General features: G+C 51.4%; 4 protein-coding genes across 4 annotated transcripts; 1 reads left to right on the forward strand and 3 right to left on the reverse strand.

Annotated features, from left to right (window-relative positions):
- Positions 1 to 364: 364 nt before the first annotated feature.
- KD926_004849 (uncharacterized protein) lies at positions 365 to 1,042 on the reverse strand (the record flags this gene model as incomplete). Its single annotated transcript, XM_053095354.1, has 1 exon — positions 365 to 1,042. The coding sequence occupies one exon, from the start codon at positions 1,040 to 1,042 to the stop codon at positions 365 to 367; it is 678 nt and encodes a 225-aa protein (XP_052949963.1).
- Positions 1,043 to 2,316: 1,274 nt separating this feature from the next.
- On the reverse strand, positions 2,317 to 3,864 carry KD926_004850 (uncharacterized protein; the record flags this gene model as incomplete). The annotated part of the gene is made up of 1 exon (XM_053095355.1): positions 2,317 to 3,864. One exon carries the CDS (start codon positions 3,862 to 3,864, stop codon positions 2,317 to 2,319), a length of 1,548 nt encoding a protein of 515 aa, XP_052949964.1.
- A 673-nt stretch (positions 3,865 to 4,537) lies between these two features.
- KD926_004851 (ESCO family N-acetyltransferase) lies at positions 4,538 to 5,755 on the reverse strand (the record flags this gene model as incomplete). The annotated part of the gene is made up of 1 exon (XM_053095356.1): positions 4,538 to 5,755. The coding sequence occupies one exon, from the start codon at positions 5,753 to 5,755 to the stop codon at positions 4,538 to 4,540; it is 1,218 nt and encodes a 405-aa protein (XP_052949965.1).
- Positions 5,756 to 11,443: 5,688 nt separating this feature from the next.
- KD926_004852 (18S rRNA pseudouridine methyltransferase) lies at positions 11,444 to 12,681 on the forward strand (the record flags this gene model as incomplete). Its single annotated transcript, XM_053095357.1, has 3 exons — positions 11,444 to 11,486; positions 11,875 to 12,137; positions 12,205 to 12,681. The coding sequence occupies 3 exons, from the start codon at positions 11,444 to 11,446 to the stop codon at positions 12,679 to 12,681; spliced, it is 783 nt and encodes a 260-aa protein (XP_052949966.1).
- Between the last annotated feature and the right edge of the window lie 619 nt (positions 12,682 to 13,300).

Consider the following 13,300-nt stretch of genomic DNA (forward strand, 5'->3'; position numbering starts at 1 on the left):
CTTACCCATTGTCCACTGTTCATACATAGGATACTACGCTATACTATAAAGACTCTTCGGAGCATCAATTCAATTCAAACAAGCGTATACTAACAAATGCATAATCCCATGAGGAATAAAGATACTCCCTACTATCCTACAAATTTCATGAGATCAACCTAGCCTAAGATGAGATCCCCAAGCTCTGTGTCCGACCCTGGCCTTCCCATACAATTACAATTTCCTGAAGTCATTGAAGCAAACGCCTATTTCACCTTTTCATCTTCTTCTCCATATTTTTTTTTCTTTATTGTTTTTTCTTTCCCGTCTCTTCCCCTGCATTGTTATGCCATTTTCACGGGAATCTCGTGAACCACCCGGTCGATCAGCCCAAACGTTGCTCGCTGGCCGGATTGCCAGGCACATCTGGATCCGCCGGCGTCGCCAGCCGTGGAGTTCTCACCGTTGTATCGACCACGTCCGGATCATAGGTCATGCCGTCAACCATCCGAGCATCTTGTGCCGGCTCGGGGGTGATCGATCCAGTAGGTGACATTGTAGAATGCAGCCTAGTGCTGTCATTCGACATATGAGAGAACGGCGCGATAGGGTTCGATCGGCCCGTGGGACTGCCCAAGGAGTTGGGTCGGCCTCCTCCAGAGGCAGTGCGGTTTAGCCCGGAATGTGAGATCGGGCCGCTGATGGTGCTGGCACCTTCTCCAAAACCGACCAAACTGGCATCTCCCTCGCTGATATTTCCTACGCTGGAAGTGCCGTCGTCTGGGTCTTCGCTCATCTTATCGACGTCGGGCGCATCGCTGCTACTGGCCCAGGTCGTGCGGGCTCCCACGCTGCCCGTGGCGCTCGCGCTACCCACCGTGCTTCTCTCCTTCAGTCCCATACTGCTGTCGAAGTAGCCTGGATTTTGCATAGTTGGGGGCATAGTCGTCGGTTGGGAAGTAGCAGTGCCACCCCCCGCCCGGGCAGTGGCCACCCGTTCTAACCCCGCCAGGCGCGAAATGCGATCGGCGCGCTCTGCTTCTAGAGTGGTGGTGGAAGTCATCGACGTGGAAGGTGAATGGTGAGCATGACGACCGTGAGGGAAAGGCTGGCCTTGATGGCCGTCCTTGATCGCGGTGGTGGACAGAGCGGAGAGGGAGGTTGTTCCAGAATTCGGGGTCCCTCTGCGACGGAAGGTAGACTACGGTTAGTGGGTTTTGTCCAAGCGGATCATTTCAAGACGAGGAGAATAAGCAGAAGACGCGAAAAAAAGGGTCAACCTTACGGGCCCATATCCGAGGGAGTCACCGGATCAGATGGTGGAGGAGGCAGGTTGATCAAAGTTGGGGTGGTCATAATTAATGCTATTGTTCGATTGTATGTAAATGTTTCGGGTTCACGGTGAGAAGAGAGGTGAGTGAGAAGAGGAGAAACGGTGATCGATGGTAAATAAGTGGGGAGGGGTGCAAGGACGAAGGGTAATAAGATAAGAGAGAGGACGTATGAGCTGGGATTGACTGAGATAGAAGCCACGGCAATCTCCCGAAAGAGCTGGATGATAAAGAAAGATTCCGCGTGGTCAATCAAGCTGCAGGTCAAGGACAAGGAGCAATCCTATATGAATTGGGGGGGAAATGTGCAAGTGATCAAAAAAAGGCAGTTCGGCCGCGAGATGGCGAAAAAAGGGCCCCCAAGACACTCTCCACGGCAGTGATTAAGGTTTGGTTTCAATAAGATTCGAAGGGGGAGAATGGAATCCTGGAACCAAAGTCGAGGATGAAGATTAGAGACCAACGAGACAAAGTGAGGCTGCAAAGCGACGTCACCCGAGACGATCTAGACGCTGCGTAGAAGACCCAGAAGGTCGCTCTCGTCTTCCCGCTCTGGTAGTTCTTGATTTTTGAATCTCAAAGAAAAGTTCGATCGAGACATTCTTTGGAAGAGGATCTACAGATTCTCAAGAGGAAAAGAAGAAGAAGGGAAAAAAGCCGCTTGGGGACGGGATCGGCTGACGTCACGGGTCACGGGCGGCAACCAATCCGACCTGGTGTAAAAGGTAGGTATACTCCTGAGTACAGTGTAGGCATAGGTACTTCGTAGAGGTATAGAGATATAGAGAATAGCTATATGAATGTAAACTACGGCGGCTTTATGTCCATCCAATACCAACGGCGTAGTAATCGTAAATCGTGCATAATCCTATCCATGACGTACAATGCTATAAAGAACATAATCCATCCCCCTTTCTGACAGTGGTCGTTCCCCACTCACGTTATCATATGGCTAACTCCCTCTCCCCCTTGCTTCGCCAGACAAGCCGGCTCATGCAGCTTTCCATTAGTGGCTGGCCTTGCGGTTTTCATAGTGGCCGCGGAGGTCGTCCACCTCTTTCTGCAGGCGCGTCAAGTCGGCCAGAATGTCTCGTGCATTAGACGGCTCCGGTGCAAACGTGGTTTTCTCATCCGTCGGTTTCTCCGAGCGAAAGCTTACAGAACGAGTGTCATCGCTGCTGTGATTACTGGACCCCCGCGTGCGCCGTGGAGGTGGAGGAGGGGGCAGAGGGTTCTGTTGCGATGCCCTTTTATTAAACGACGCTTTAGAGTTGGAAGGCGACGTAGAGGCTGAGGTGTCTGCCACCGATGTTGACGATTTCGACACCAACGTTCGGATAGAAAGAGGAGGAGGCCGGGAAGAGTTCTCGTCGGAGGACGAGGTGTCGACCCGCGCATCCCGAGTTCGAGACGGATTTAATGACCAGGAGCCTGGACTCGGAGGGGGAGATTCGGCGGTAACATCCACTTTGATAGGCGGCATCGATAACCGTGACATATTAGCTTTGGAGTGCGTCGTTTTTGATCGCCTCATCTGACTGTGCCGCCGCGCGAGCGGTGGCGTTGGGGGTCGTTTGTGTTGGGATTGACTCCGGCGCAGGGTCTCGGGTGATCTGTCTGATGCTTGCCTCTCTCCCAGGCCGGCGAAATAGTCCCCCTGGGATTGGGAGGGTCGAGGCGAAAGTGAGGCCTCTGAAGGGGAGCCATGGAAGGAATAGCGGTTGGTCGGTCTGACCGGTGCGGGTTGAGCTAGGGGAGATGCCGTGCCAGGGGTGGGACTGATCAATTTCCCATGGTGACTTTTCGGTGGAGGCGGAGGGACCCTGTCCCGGTTACTTGGGCGGCTAGCAAGAGGCTTGGAATCTCGTCCGACCCCCGGGAGGTTTGCAATGCCCGGATGCGCCGGCGTTTGGGATACGTCCGTAACGCTACTGTTAGTAGTACGGGTCCCGCCATGAGGGGTCAATGACCGGATAGATGCATTTGAGCTGGCCACGGGCGCGTTCCCGCCAAGCGGCCTGGCGTTTTCCTGTCCTGGAAATTGGTCGTGGGTTCTCGTCCTCGCCGATGGTCCAGCAGATGATCCGAAGGCTGTCGCAGAAATGGGAGGGGAGGGGAGACCTGGTTGCCGGGCTCGACGGAATTCTTCGTCTAGGGGCTCTCGGGGGATATTTGAAGGGTTTGACGTAGGAATCGACGTTGGTTTCCGTCGTGGTCCATCATCATCACTCAGGTCCGAGTGTTGATGGAAGGGATCGGAGAGGGACTGATCGTCCGAGGACAACGAATCGTCGTTGCTCGGCGTGAAGTTTGAACAAGGGAGGTTGGGGATGCCATTCGGATTGACGGAGGTATCGGGGACGGTGTACACAGGAGGTACGGGAAAGTACGAGCTCCCAGCGGTCGAATGGGATGATGATGGAGGGTGCCCTGTGGGATCTGCGACGGTCAGCCTTGCAACTTCGGCCAAAGAGTCGATACTCGAAGAATCCGGCAATGACGGGTCCAACTCACCCTCTGACTTCTTAGGGCGGAAAGGATTTGATCCAGACATCGCAGTGAAGACGGAGGGCACTGACCATGAGAGCAAGGGACGATTGAGGGGGCGAGGAGGTTGAAAGGGAAAAGAGTCGCCCACGTCGGCGGGATGAAAGGGTGTTTGACAGCCGCTGACCATCCGGCTTCCGGGCAACTAAGCAGGTCTCTTCTTAGCTACTGCTCTACCATTTTACTCCGATAAGCTATAACTCAGGGATTTCTGTGTGTCCGTTTACATTCTCCCCCGTATTTCCATTCTTTTTTGTATAAGAAAACAATCAATCGCGGAAAATGACAACATGCGAGTGGTCGATGGTTAGTTAGGCAACGACAGCTGGGGAAAAAAGGGGAAGTAGGAAAAAGGTATATATGATACAGCGAAGGCAACAACAAGAGAACGAATCAGCCAAAAAGAAAACCCAAAAAGACAATCAGAGGCATAAAATAAATGCAAAACCCCGTCCCCCCCAAAAAAAAAAATAAGAAAAAACAAAGGAAAAAGAAAACACCTCTGGGTGGTACACAATGAAATCGAATAAATGGTCATCACAATATTCTTCCCCCGCCATCCAATGCCCGAGAAAGAAGGGTATCAACTCGCCCGTTTATTATTGAAACCTAAGAAAATAACAACCGTTTGTCCCTGTATGGATTCTGTAGGTATGGTAGACTGGACAGTGGTCCTCGGTTTAGTTCTCCTCATACACATGCCACTCGCCATCCCCGAAGAACGACTGAGCCAAAAGTTTGCCGCTCTCTGTCGGCTGGCTAAACGCCATCTGTTCCTTGGGGATCTCCATGCCATAAATGTAATTACTCACGACGCAATCCAGGAGATCCATGGCGATTCCTTTGCGTCGGGACGAGCCGGATGTCCAGATGCGAGAAATTCCCACGATCGCCGGGTGCGTTTCCCCGCGGACTGTGACGGCTGAGTCGGTCCCATGTGGCTGGGCGGATGGTTTCTCGACTGGCCGTGACTCCCAAATTCGCTCCGTCAAGCACGCTCCGACGCATCGACTGTCCTTCATATGCAAAAACACCTTGTAGCGATCGACTTTCTCCGACGAGCCGTTTGTGCGTAGGTGTTTGGGCGCTTCCACCTGGCTCCATAGCACTTCATCCTCAATCTCCGGGGAGGATAATTCCTTTCCAATCACCTCGAGTACCTTCTTCGCTTGGTTTTTCGCGGTCGGAGATGCCTTCCGATCGACGATAACCACGTATCCTTCTTCGAACCGAGTAGCCTCATAAACCCATCGCGATGCATTCGCTCGCATAAAAGCCTTGCCCAAATCGACGCCCGTCGAGTTCATATCGTGAAACTTCTTATGTAGCGACGCATCCTCCGCATTCGACGGAACATATTCCATCCCGCAGGTCGAACACGTCCTCCTCACTTCGTGGCCTAGGTCAATCTGCATTTGCTTTAATGCGGTTGGTGGCGGCGGCTGCGACTGCTGTGGTAGCTGCTGCTGCTGTGATGTGGGCTGCGACGTGGCCGCCTTCTTCTTGGGGGGGTCTGTCGACGGGCGGACGCTGTTCGAGTTGACCTCGGTGAGCGGGGTGCCATTGGTGGAGTCCTTGGTAGAAGACTGCTTGCGCTTGAGAAACGAAAAAGTTGGTTTTCGCGTGTTCGCCGGGGGAGGCGACAATCGAGGCGGAGGGGATGACGGTGGGGTCGATAAATCGTCTTCCTGCGTGCCTTCCGACAGCAGAATGGAGTTGCGACGCGACGGGCTGGACAACACAGCGGCTGAGGATTCGCGAATGGCGTATTGCAGGCTATTCTCTGCCTCATCGGACTCATTGCCTGACGGCTGCTGGACGCGTCTTTTTTTGGCGGCCGGGCGCTGGTCGTCGTCGTCGTAAACACGCCATGACGGTCGACCGTATGTTTTCATCATAAGACCTCTGTCGAGACGAAAAATGAAGAAATTTGGAACGTTAGCCTGGAGTGGCGGGATTCAAGGGATAGGGAAGAACCGGGGGCAACACGCACCGCTTGAATGAATTAGTTACAGTCCACGGCATCTCCTTTCTTTCACGTCATAAATTGGACTGAGCCGAGCATTGATGACCTTTCCCAGGTGAAGATAGTGTGAAGAAGGAGGGGGAGGAGTATGGCGACAAAAAAGGGGTGTGGGGAGGGCGTGTTAATATTATGGGATTAATTTAGGACTATTATGATGCCGATGATGATTTATTTTATTTTCCACGGAAGGCTTCGGCGCTGATCGACAGGTGACGGAACGCGTGCCCGGGGAGCTAGTCCGCTTTTAGTCATATTGCTCTGCTGGGTTTGTTTGGTTTGCTTGGTTTGTTTGGTTTGGCCTGGCGGTTGCTCTCGCCTTGTTTTAGGAAGGAAGGATGGGAAAGGGAAAGTGGATTTACCTGCGATGGGATCAAGAATCAGGAGACTTTCTCTCTCTTGCTCTTTCTCTTTCCCGTTATCTCTCTCTCTCTCTCTCTCTCTCTCTCTTCTGGTCGCTGGATCTCTTGCCGATTGAATCACCTCTCGGTTTTATACCAACCAAAAAAGCCAGAATGAGGAATCAAGGGATACTTGCTCCACCTGCCAGCAACTGGGCCATCCCAGGAGCTATATATTCCCCCTACCCCCTAATCCTTCTGTCGCTTGGATGGGCGGTAATTCTTGGCGGATGAGGATCGGGAGAATTCTGATCGAATAAGGAGAGAACAGTCGCAATCAAATCAAATCCATTCAGAGAAACGCAGTGCCTAGAAGTATAAATCCTCGCGGGCCACTCAGGCGCCCGAAACTGACGACGGTTGTGGAACTTCAAACACAGTCTCAGCAGCCTGTCTTACTTTTCTCTTATTACTGTTCCCTTTATTTTCGTCTCGCTCTGTGACTTCGCCTCCTTAAATAATGAGGAACCAACCCCCATAGCCACCAACCACATCAGCCCTACCTGCGTGGTGCGCCTGTTAGTGTTAGGTAGGCATCCTAGTGGGAGGCCTGTCGACAGCTGACAAGGTGGCAAATCACCTCCTGAATAATTACAATTGGCTTGGGGAAACTTAATCTACCTCAGAATGATGCTCTCTACCACCTTCCTCCCCACACTATTGATGCTGTGTACATTCATGCCAGACGGTTTTCCCAGCCTCGCTGTGCCCTTGCTGATACCTCTCCCATCCTTACTGGACCACCGCTGCATGCGTGTCGTCACGCTTGCCTTTTCTTTGCTCTTTCTGTAACTTTTTGTTTCTTTCCTGTCCTTGTTTTTTTATTTTTTTTTTCTAACTTACCGTTGGTCTTGGGAGGGAGGGGGAAATAAAATAACGAAACAAACGAAGAAGAAAACGACCCTGCATTTGACAGTATTCCAATCAAATGCTCCATAAGGGGACAACCGTGTGAGGAGATGCCATTCCACCCGGTCTCCAAGGCCGCGAGAAACCAAGTATCCAGGGTGCATACAAGTAGGTAGCTGTCGATTACAGGAGAGCTCCAATGCTAGTCGTCAGCAAGTAATCATCTGTTCGTTTCGATTCTTTTCTTTTTCCAACTCATCGGTGCAGTCATCACCGCCGAATGAGCGCCCGGTCGAAAGTAGTAACCACCCAGTCAATCCCAATCTCCGTCCAACATGAAACCAAGCAGACGCTGGACAGATTCAACTGACCGATCCCATTGCATCGCTTCTACGGGGTATCATCATGATCTCTCATCTCGTCTGATCCTGGGTGCTCTCCGTTTGTTGCGATGCAAGCACCCTGGATTCTTTCCGAACATTATCGGATCACCGCCCCCGCCAAGTGGATCAACGCTCGATTGGTCCTGATTGTCTGGCGTCCTGTGTATACTGGATTACTGGTCCAGACATAAGCCGGGCCAGGAAAGAAAACCCTCTTTCTGGTGCTCCCGTTTGTGAAACAACCGATTAGCCTACGTTGGACTGATTCATCCGACAGGGAGGCACACACACACGGACTGATGATTTGATATCAGTCCGTTGATTCGCTCGTGGTCTTGATTTGTAGCAGAGGGATTATCACATTGACATGAACACTCGCTACAAGATTCGCCCCCACGGAATCTATTAATCTGAATGACTGAGTTGAATAATCAACGAGGAGCCCAAAAGACCCGAAGGGTGGGACATCCATGTCAAAGCTCTTTTCCATAATAGAACACCAGGTCAAGACGCTATCGAGCTCAGCAAACAGACCGGGGCAAATTTAAGTGTGGCGAAGTATTTGAAAAAATGCAATGAAATCTCACGAATGGCCGATCGGGAACGTGTCCCCTCTATTTAACGGCGTGCGACGGACTGGCGAGAAGGTGAGACGGGGGCGGGCAAGGCAGCTCTCAATGGACGGGGGAAAGGGGCAGCTGCATCACACAGCGTCGCACATCAAGTCATCCGAAAGCCCGCGCATTGGCTCTGAAACGCGCCTGTCGCCCTCTCCCACTTAAATTCATCTGCTCTCACTGGTCGAGGTGCAGCCATTGTCAAGCAGACCTATCCCGTCTTGAGAATCTTCTGGGTCGCGGTTTACGAAGCACAATGTGAACACGAGGGTGAGTCGCTCAAGTACGACATGTTGCAGAGGGCTTTTCTTTGTTGAAAAACCTTCCCCCCTTTTTTTTTCTTTTGCCCCTTCCGTGGCGAGGCGCGGTCATTTTTATGTACGTACGTCTTTGACAGAAGGTAGGTTTCACTCTTGTGCGATCGTTCGCTGAGGTTTCCACCACTGGGGAGTCGAGGGGTCTGGCTACATGTCGCCATCCAGGGAAAAAGATTCATTACGGATCAGGGCAGTCGAAGTGTACCCCTCTTCTGTCACTTGGGATACAATATAACGATCCATGACCCATGCAGCTCTGCTCGTTGATGATATGACTAGCGGGAAAGAGCGATCAATGACGAATCGGGAGAGTTGATCGCATCATCACGATGAGTGTGATACAAATGCTCTGCGGATGGGAGATATACATTATGTTCAGATATCCGCAATATCCTGGGCATTCTCGATAGGAACCGACAAAGATAACATGCATAGTATGGTATGCTGGCTCTGGAAAGGGCCAGAAGCTCGGGGATTGGCATACTGTGGAAGATCCTGAGTTGACTGTTTTCGCATGTCTCCTGATGAAATCCATGGTCTCAGGCGGCACTACCATGAAGTGGCGATTATCAGGGTCAAATTGTCAAACACTATACACTATGCAGCAAGGTGACTCTGAATATGCAAGGTCCCGATCCGATAGTATCGTGGGTGCTAGGATTTGTCCCTGATCATTGAGGGTGTTTCGAATGAGTTGACCATCGACCTCTACTCGGAGACACCGGCTTTTGGTTGGATTGCACCCGTGGGTACAAATGACTGGGTTTGATTAATCTTGCGTTATGGAGTGAAAAGGACTGACTGGCCTGATCTCAAGCCAGTGCCAACCTCTTTCTGAGCAACCAAGCCAGCAAAGACCCCGGGGGGTTGATGAATGCAATACGTTTATGGAATGATTTTGGATAGTGAGAAGGTCCCAGCAAGCACAACCTGGCATTCGAGTCGGTGTTACATATCCTAGCATCGCATCATGACTTCTCTTCACCGTCTTGCAATGTCACCCTGAGGAGACATCCTAGACATTCAGTTGATGTTGTCGACATAGGTCTGTCTCATTCCAGAGCCAGGGGCTATAATATTTTTTTATTAACTAGGTATATAGGGCTACGAACAGTCCTTGATACTTTTTACAGGTTTCAATTCAATCAAATTCAATTCTAGAAATGGCACTCCTTGGTTAGTCCATTGAACGTACGTAATTACTGCGCGTCACTGCATCTAGTTCCACTAGATTAAGGGACTAAGGTCTATCGCCATGAGACCTAGCCTTTAAGCTCGCCCATCGCGAGCCAGCCAGTTCATTGGCACGAACGCGTGGCTGGCTGCAGCCCATGAGTAGGCCTCTCTACGCACACTCCGAACAGCCTCCGAAGTGTTTCATGTACGCCCTTTCCGACCTGCTTGGTTACCACACCAGCCAGCAGGAGCCTTCTGGCAAGGGATCCAGAGATCTTCCTCGGAGATACCAACACTGGATATCTTGAATGACAAGTGCGGGACGGTCCTCAACTCCGCGTCCCTTGCGTAGTGCCCGAGGCATCTGCACACCGTAGGCAGTTGACTAGTCAAGTTTTAAGTATCACCGGACGAAAGAATTCAAGCAGACAGGCACATCCCCCCGGTGGTCTATCTGTCTGTCTGTCTGTCTGTCTGTCTGTCTGTCTTGATAAGAAACCTAGCACCACACCTACAGAACTGAGTACCTCTCCCCACCACTAGAAAACGTCTAATCCAAGCCAGACCTACAGACGCAGCTGGTCAGTTGTTCATGCACGTTAGAGTACCATCTCTGCCGGTAGGAGGAATACGGCTGGATACATCCCGATCGCAACTGCAAGGGCGAATACGAGGTAATGCATTGATTGATCCAAAGAGTTTAAGCACTACTTGGGCTCTTTCTTATTGTCTTGCGCCCCTCACCGTTCGATAGTTATGATGCTGGGTTGTGGCTTCCAACGGAGGTTGTTTAATTTCCAGCTCTGCGAACCTTTCCGGATCCCCTCATACATACGGAGTAGACCAAGTAGGATTTGATTCGGGGATGACAATCGGAATAGAAGCTCCGAGGGACTGAACAATATGAGTTGAGTTACTCCGTGTGCCTTCCATGGTTTCATAGGGAACGGAGGGAGTGTTGTACGGGCGAGAGAGCAGCCGGAGTCACAGTGAAGTGAGTCACCGGAAATGGAAATGGAAAACCACGATTTCATCCGGCAGGGCGCGAAAAAACGAAAAACAGGATATTCATCTGGGAAATGAGTGGTCGGACTTGATTCTATCAATCATAACGGTCCTAGGATGCATAGATAAAGTAGGATTTGGGACGGGAGGGTGTGAAGTGGGATGGTGGAATCACGAATGCGCCTAAGCGGACAGGTGCTGGGCAAGAGCGTAGGGAGAAGATGGAGGCGGGGGAGAAGGAGAGAGATGGGAAGTACGGAGTAGACGGAGTTGAATTGAGGAAGTCGCCGCCGATCGGAGACTTTTCGTTGAAAGACTGAAAGAAGAAGGAACGGGGAAGGATTTGGATTTCATTGATTTTGCGGGCGGAAAAAGTCGCTCGGCGATCTTTTTTTTTTTTTTTTTTTTTTTTTCCCTTCCTCCTTGCCGTTTTCTGCGCATCGACTCAACCTTCAAATCGTTCAGTCCCCCAACATTTCTCTCCTTCTGCACTGCGCCTGAACGGGATAGCGAAAGAGAGAGAGAGGGTCTCATTTCAAACAAAACTCAAAGTTGCCGGGGTTTAAAAGCACACGAAGCAGAAACATCCCCACCTGAAATCCCCTCATCCTGCGACTGTCAGCTTATCCTGCAGCCGCTTCCTTCCTCTCTGCGCCTCTCCGGATCTTCCTTTATTACCGTTTGTCGCTCTTCTTAATCGTCCGACGTCCATCTCATCTATTCCTCTCGATTCCTCTTATCGGTCCCGAGTCTCGAATTACATATAATACCCTTCTTTTTCTATAAAAAGTCTTCAATTGGTTCATCGGTTCAATATGTCGGATTCTGTTCAAGTAGCAGGAAAGAGAAAGCGTGCCAGTAAGTAAACCAACTCTATCACTGATTGGCTTGCAAGCTGCGAAAGAGATCTATCTATCACATTTGCCCTGCTCTGTTCCCTTATCCATCACGGCATTGGGTCTTTTCGGGCCTCCAGTTCGTCCTCGATGGTTAGGCACGGTACGACGGAATCTTCGCATCGTTTGCATGGGGGTGTCCCAAGGAACAGTCCGTCTGTGCCACATCCCGCTGGCTGGACCATTTTCCCTCCCCCGCCTTTCCATCAATTAGATTCAATTCTCTCTTCTTGGATCTCCCCTCGCGATCGTCAAAAAATTCGCTGCATCACCGCGCAAATACCTCGAGCTTGGTGAAGCTTTGATTTTTTTGAAACGCCCCATGGATGCTAACGAAACTCGACCCTCAGGGACCCAGTCCTGCCCTCCTCCCGAACTGCCTCAGCTTGTCGCTGAGCAACATGTCCCCATCTCCGCTCACGATAAGGAGACCCAGCGTTTGATCGTCGTCCTGTCTCATGCAAGCTTGGAAACTTTCCGCGCCTCTCATGGCGGACGCAGCGGCACCAACCGTGATGAAAAATACTCCTTGCTCAACAGCGACGAGCATATCGGTGTGATGCGCAAGATGAACAGAGACATTAGCGAGGCTCGACCGGATATTACCCATCAGGTACGGTCCTTCGCCCCTCCCCATGTCCGAGTTAGGGTCTTGTCCGAATGCTAATCACCGCCGCTAGTGTCTCCTCACCCTCCTCGACTCGCCCGTCAACAAGGCCGGTAAACTTCAGATCTACATTCACACCGCTAAGGGTGTCCTGATCGAAGTGAACCCTAGCGTTCGCATTCCTCGTACTTTCAAGCGATTTGCCGGTTTGATGGTCCAATTGCTGCACCGACTCTCGATTCGCTCCACCAACTCGCAAGAGAAGCTGCTCAAGGTGATCAAGAACCCTATCACCGACCACCTGCCCCCGAACTGCCGCAAGGTCACCCTCAGTTACGAAGCCCCCGTGGTGCGCACTCGGGACTATATCGAATCGCTGGGCCCCAAGGAGAGCTGCTGTATCTTTGTCGGAGCCATGGCCAAGGGCCACGATGACTTTGCCGACTCCTTCAAGGACGACACCATCAGTATCAGTAACTATAGTCTGAGTGCCAGTGTGGCCTGTAGCAAGTTCTGCCACGCCGCCGAGGAAGTGTGGGACATCGTCTGATCTCCAGGCGCTATCGGTTCTATCTTACTCGAGAGACGCAACCTAAGTTTGACGAGGTAACGACTTTTCCTTGCAATGATTCATCCGATGGAGAGCGCCAACGAGGTGTGGGAAGCACGCTGCCTACAAATCTCCTATGCATTTCGGAACTTTGGTTTCTTTCTTGCGTTTCTCGTTCCTTGTGCGTTTTTGGTGGTCCTGAGAGCTGCGTGCCCCCTAGAGCCCATGATCACCAAATCCAGGCCTTTGTTGGTGAATTTGGACATTCCAGCATCCTCTGGCAGGCAACAGGTCGATGCTTGACCCCACGCAGTACGGCGGTGGTCTAAGCTCCCTTTGCCCTTTTATTCCTATAAAAGCATTTGCCGGGTCCAACCCTCCAGCCAAGGTTCTGCTTTCTTCCACGATCCCCGTCTCGTTCAATCTATAGCAGGGGCAAGGGGGCGTTGCACAGCTCTCAGGCCTTTTTGTTCATACCTTGCAATCATGCTCATCACGAGACCATGTCGATTTATTCCAATAGAGAGAGGTATATAGGTATACATCAAATGTTGAAAGAAAACGGATCAATGATGGAGGGGGGACCAAGAGTCCTCGAAACAATCTGCTTAGCTTCCGG

Source organism: Aspergillus affinis (assembly GCF_023601865.1).
Source record: "Aspergillus affinis strain CMG 70 chromosome Unknown NODE_236_length_23468_cov_84_036510, whole genome shotgun sequence".
NCBI lineage: Eukaryota > Fungi > Ascomycota > Eurotiomycetes > Eurotiales > Aspergillaceae > Aspergillus > Aspergillus affinis.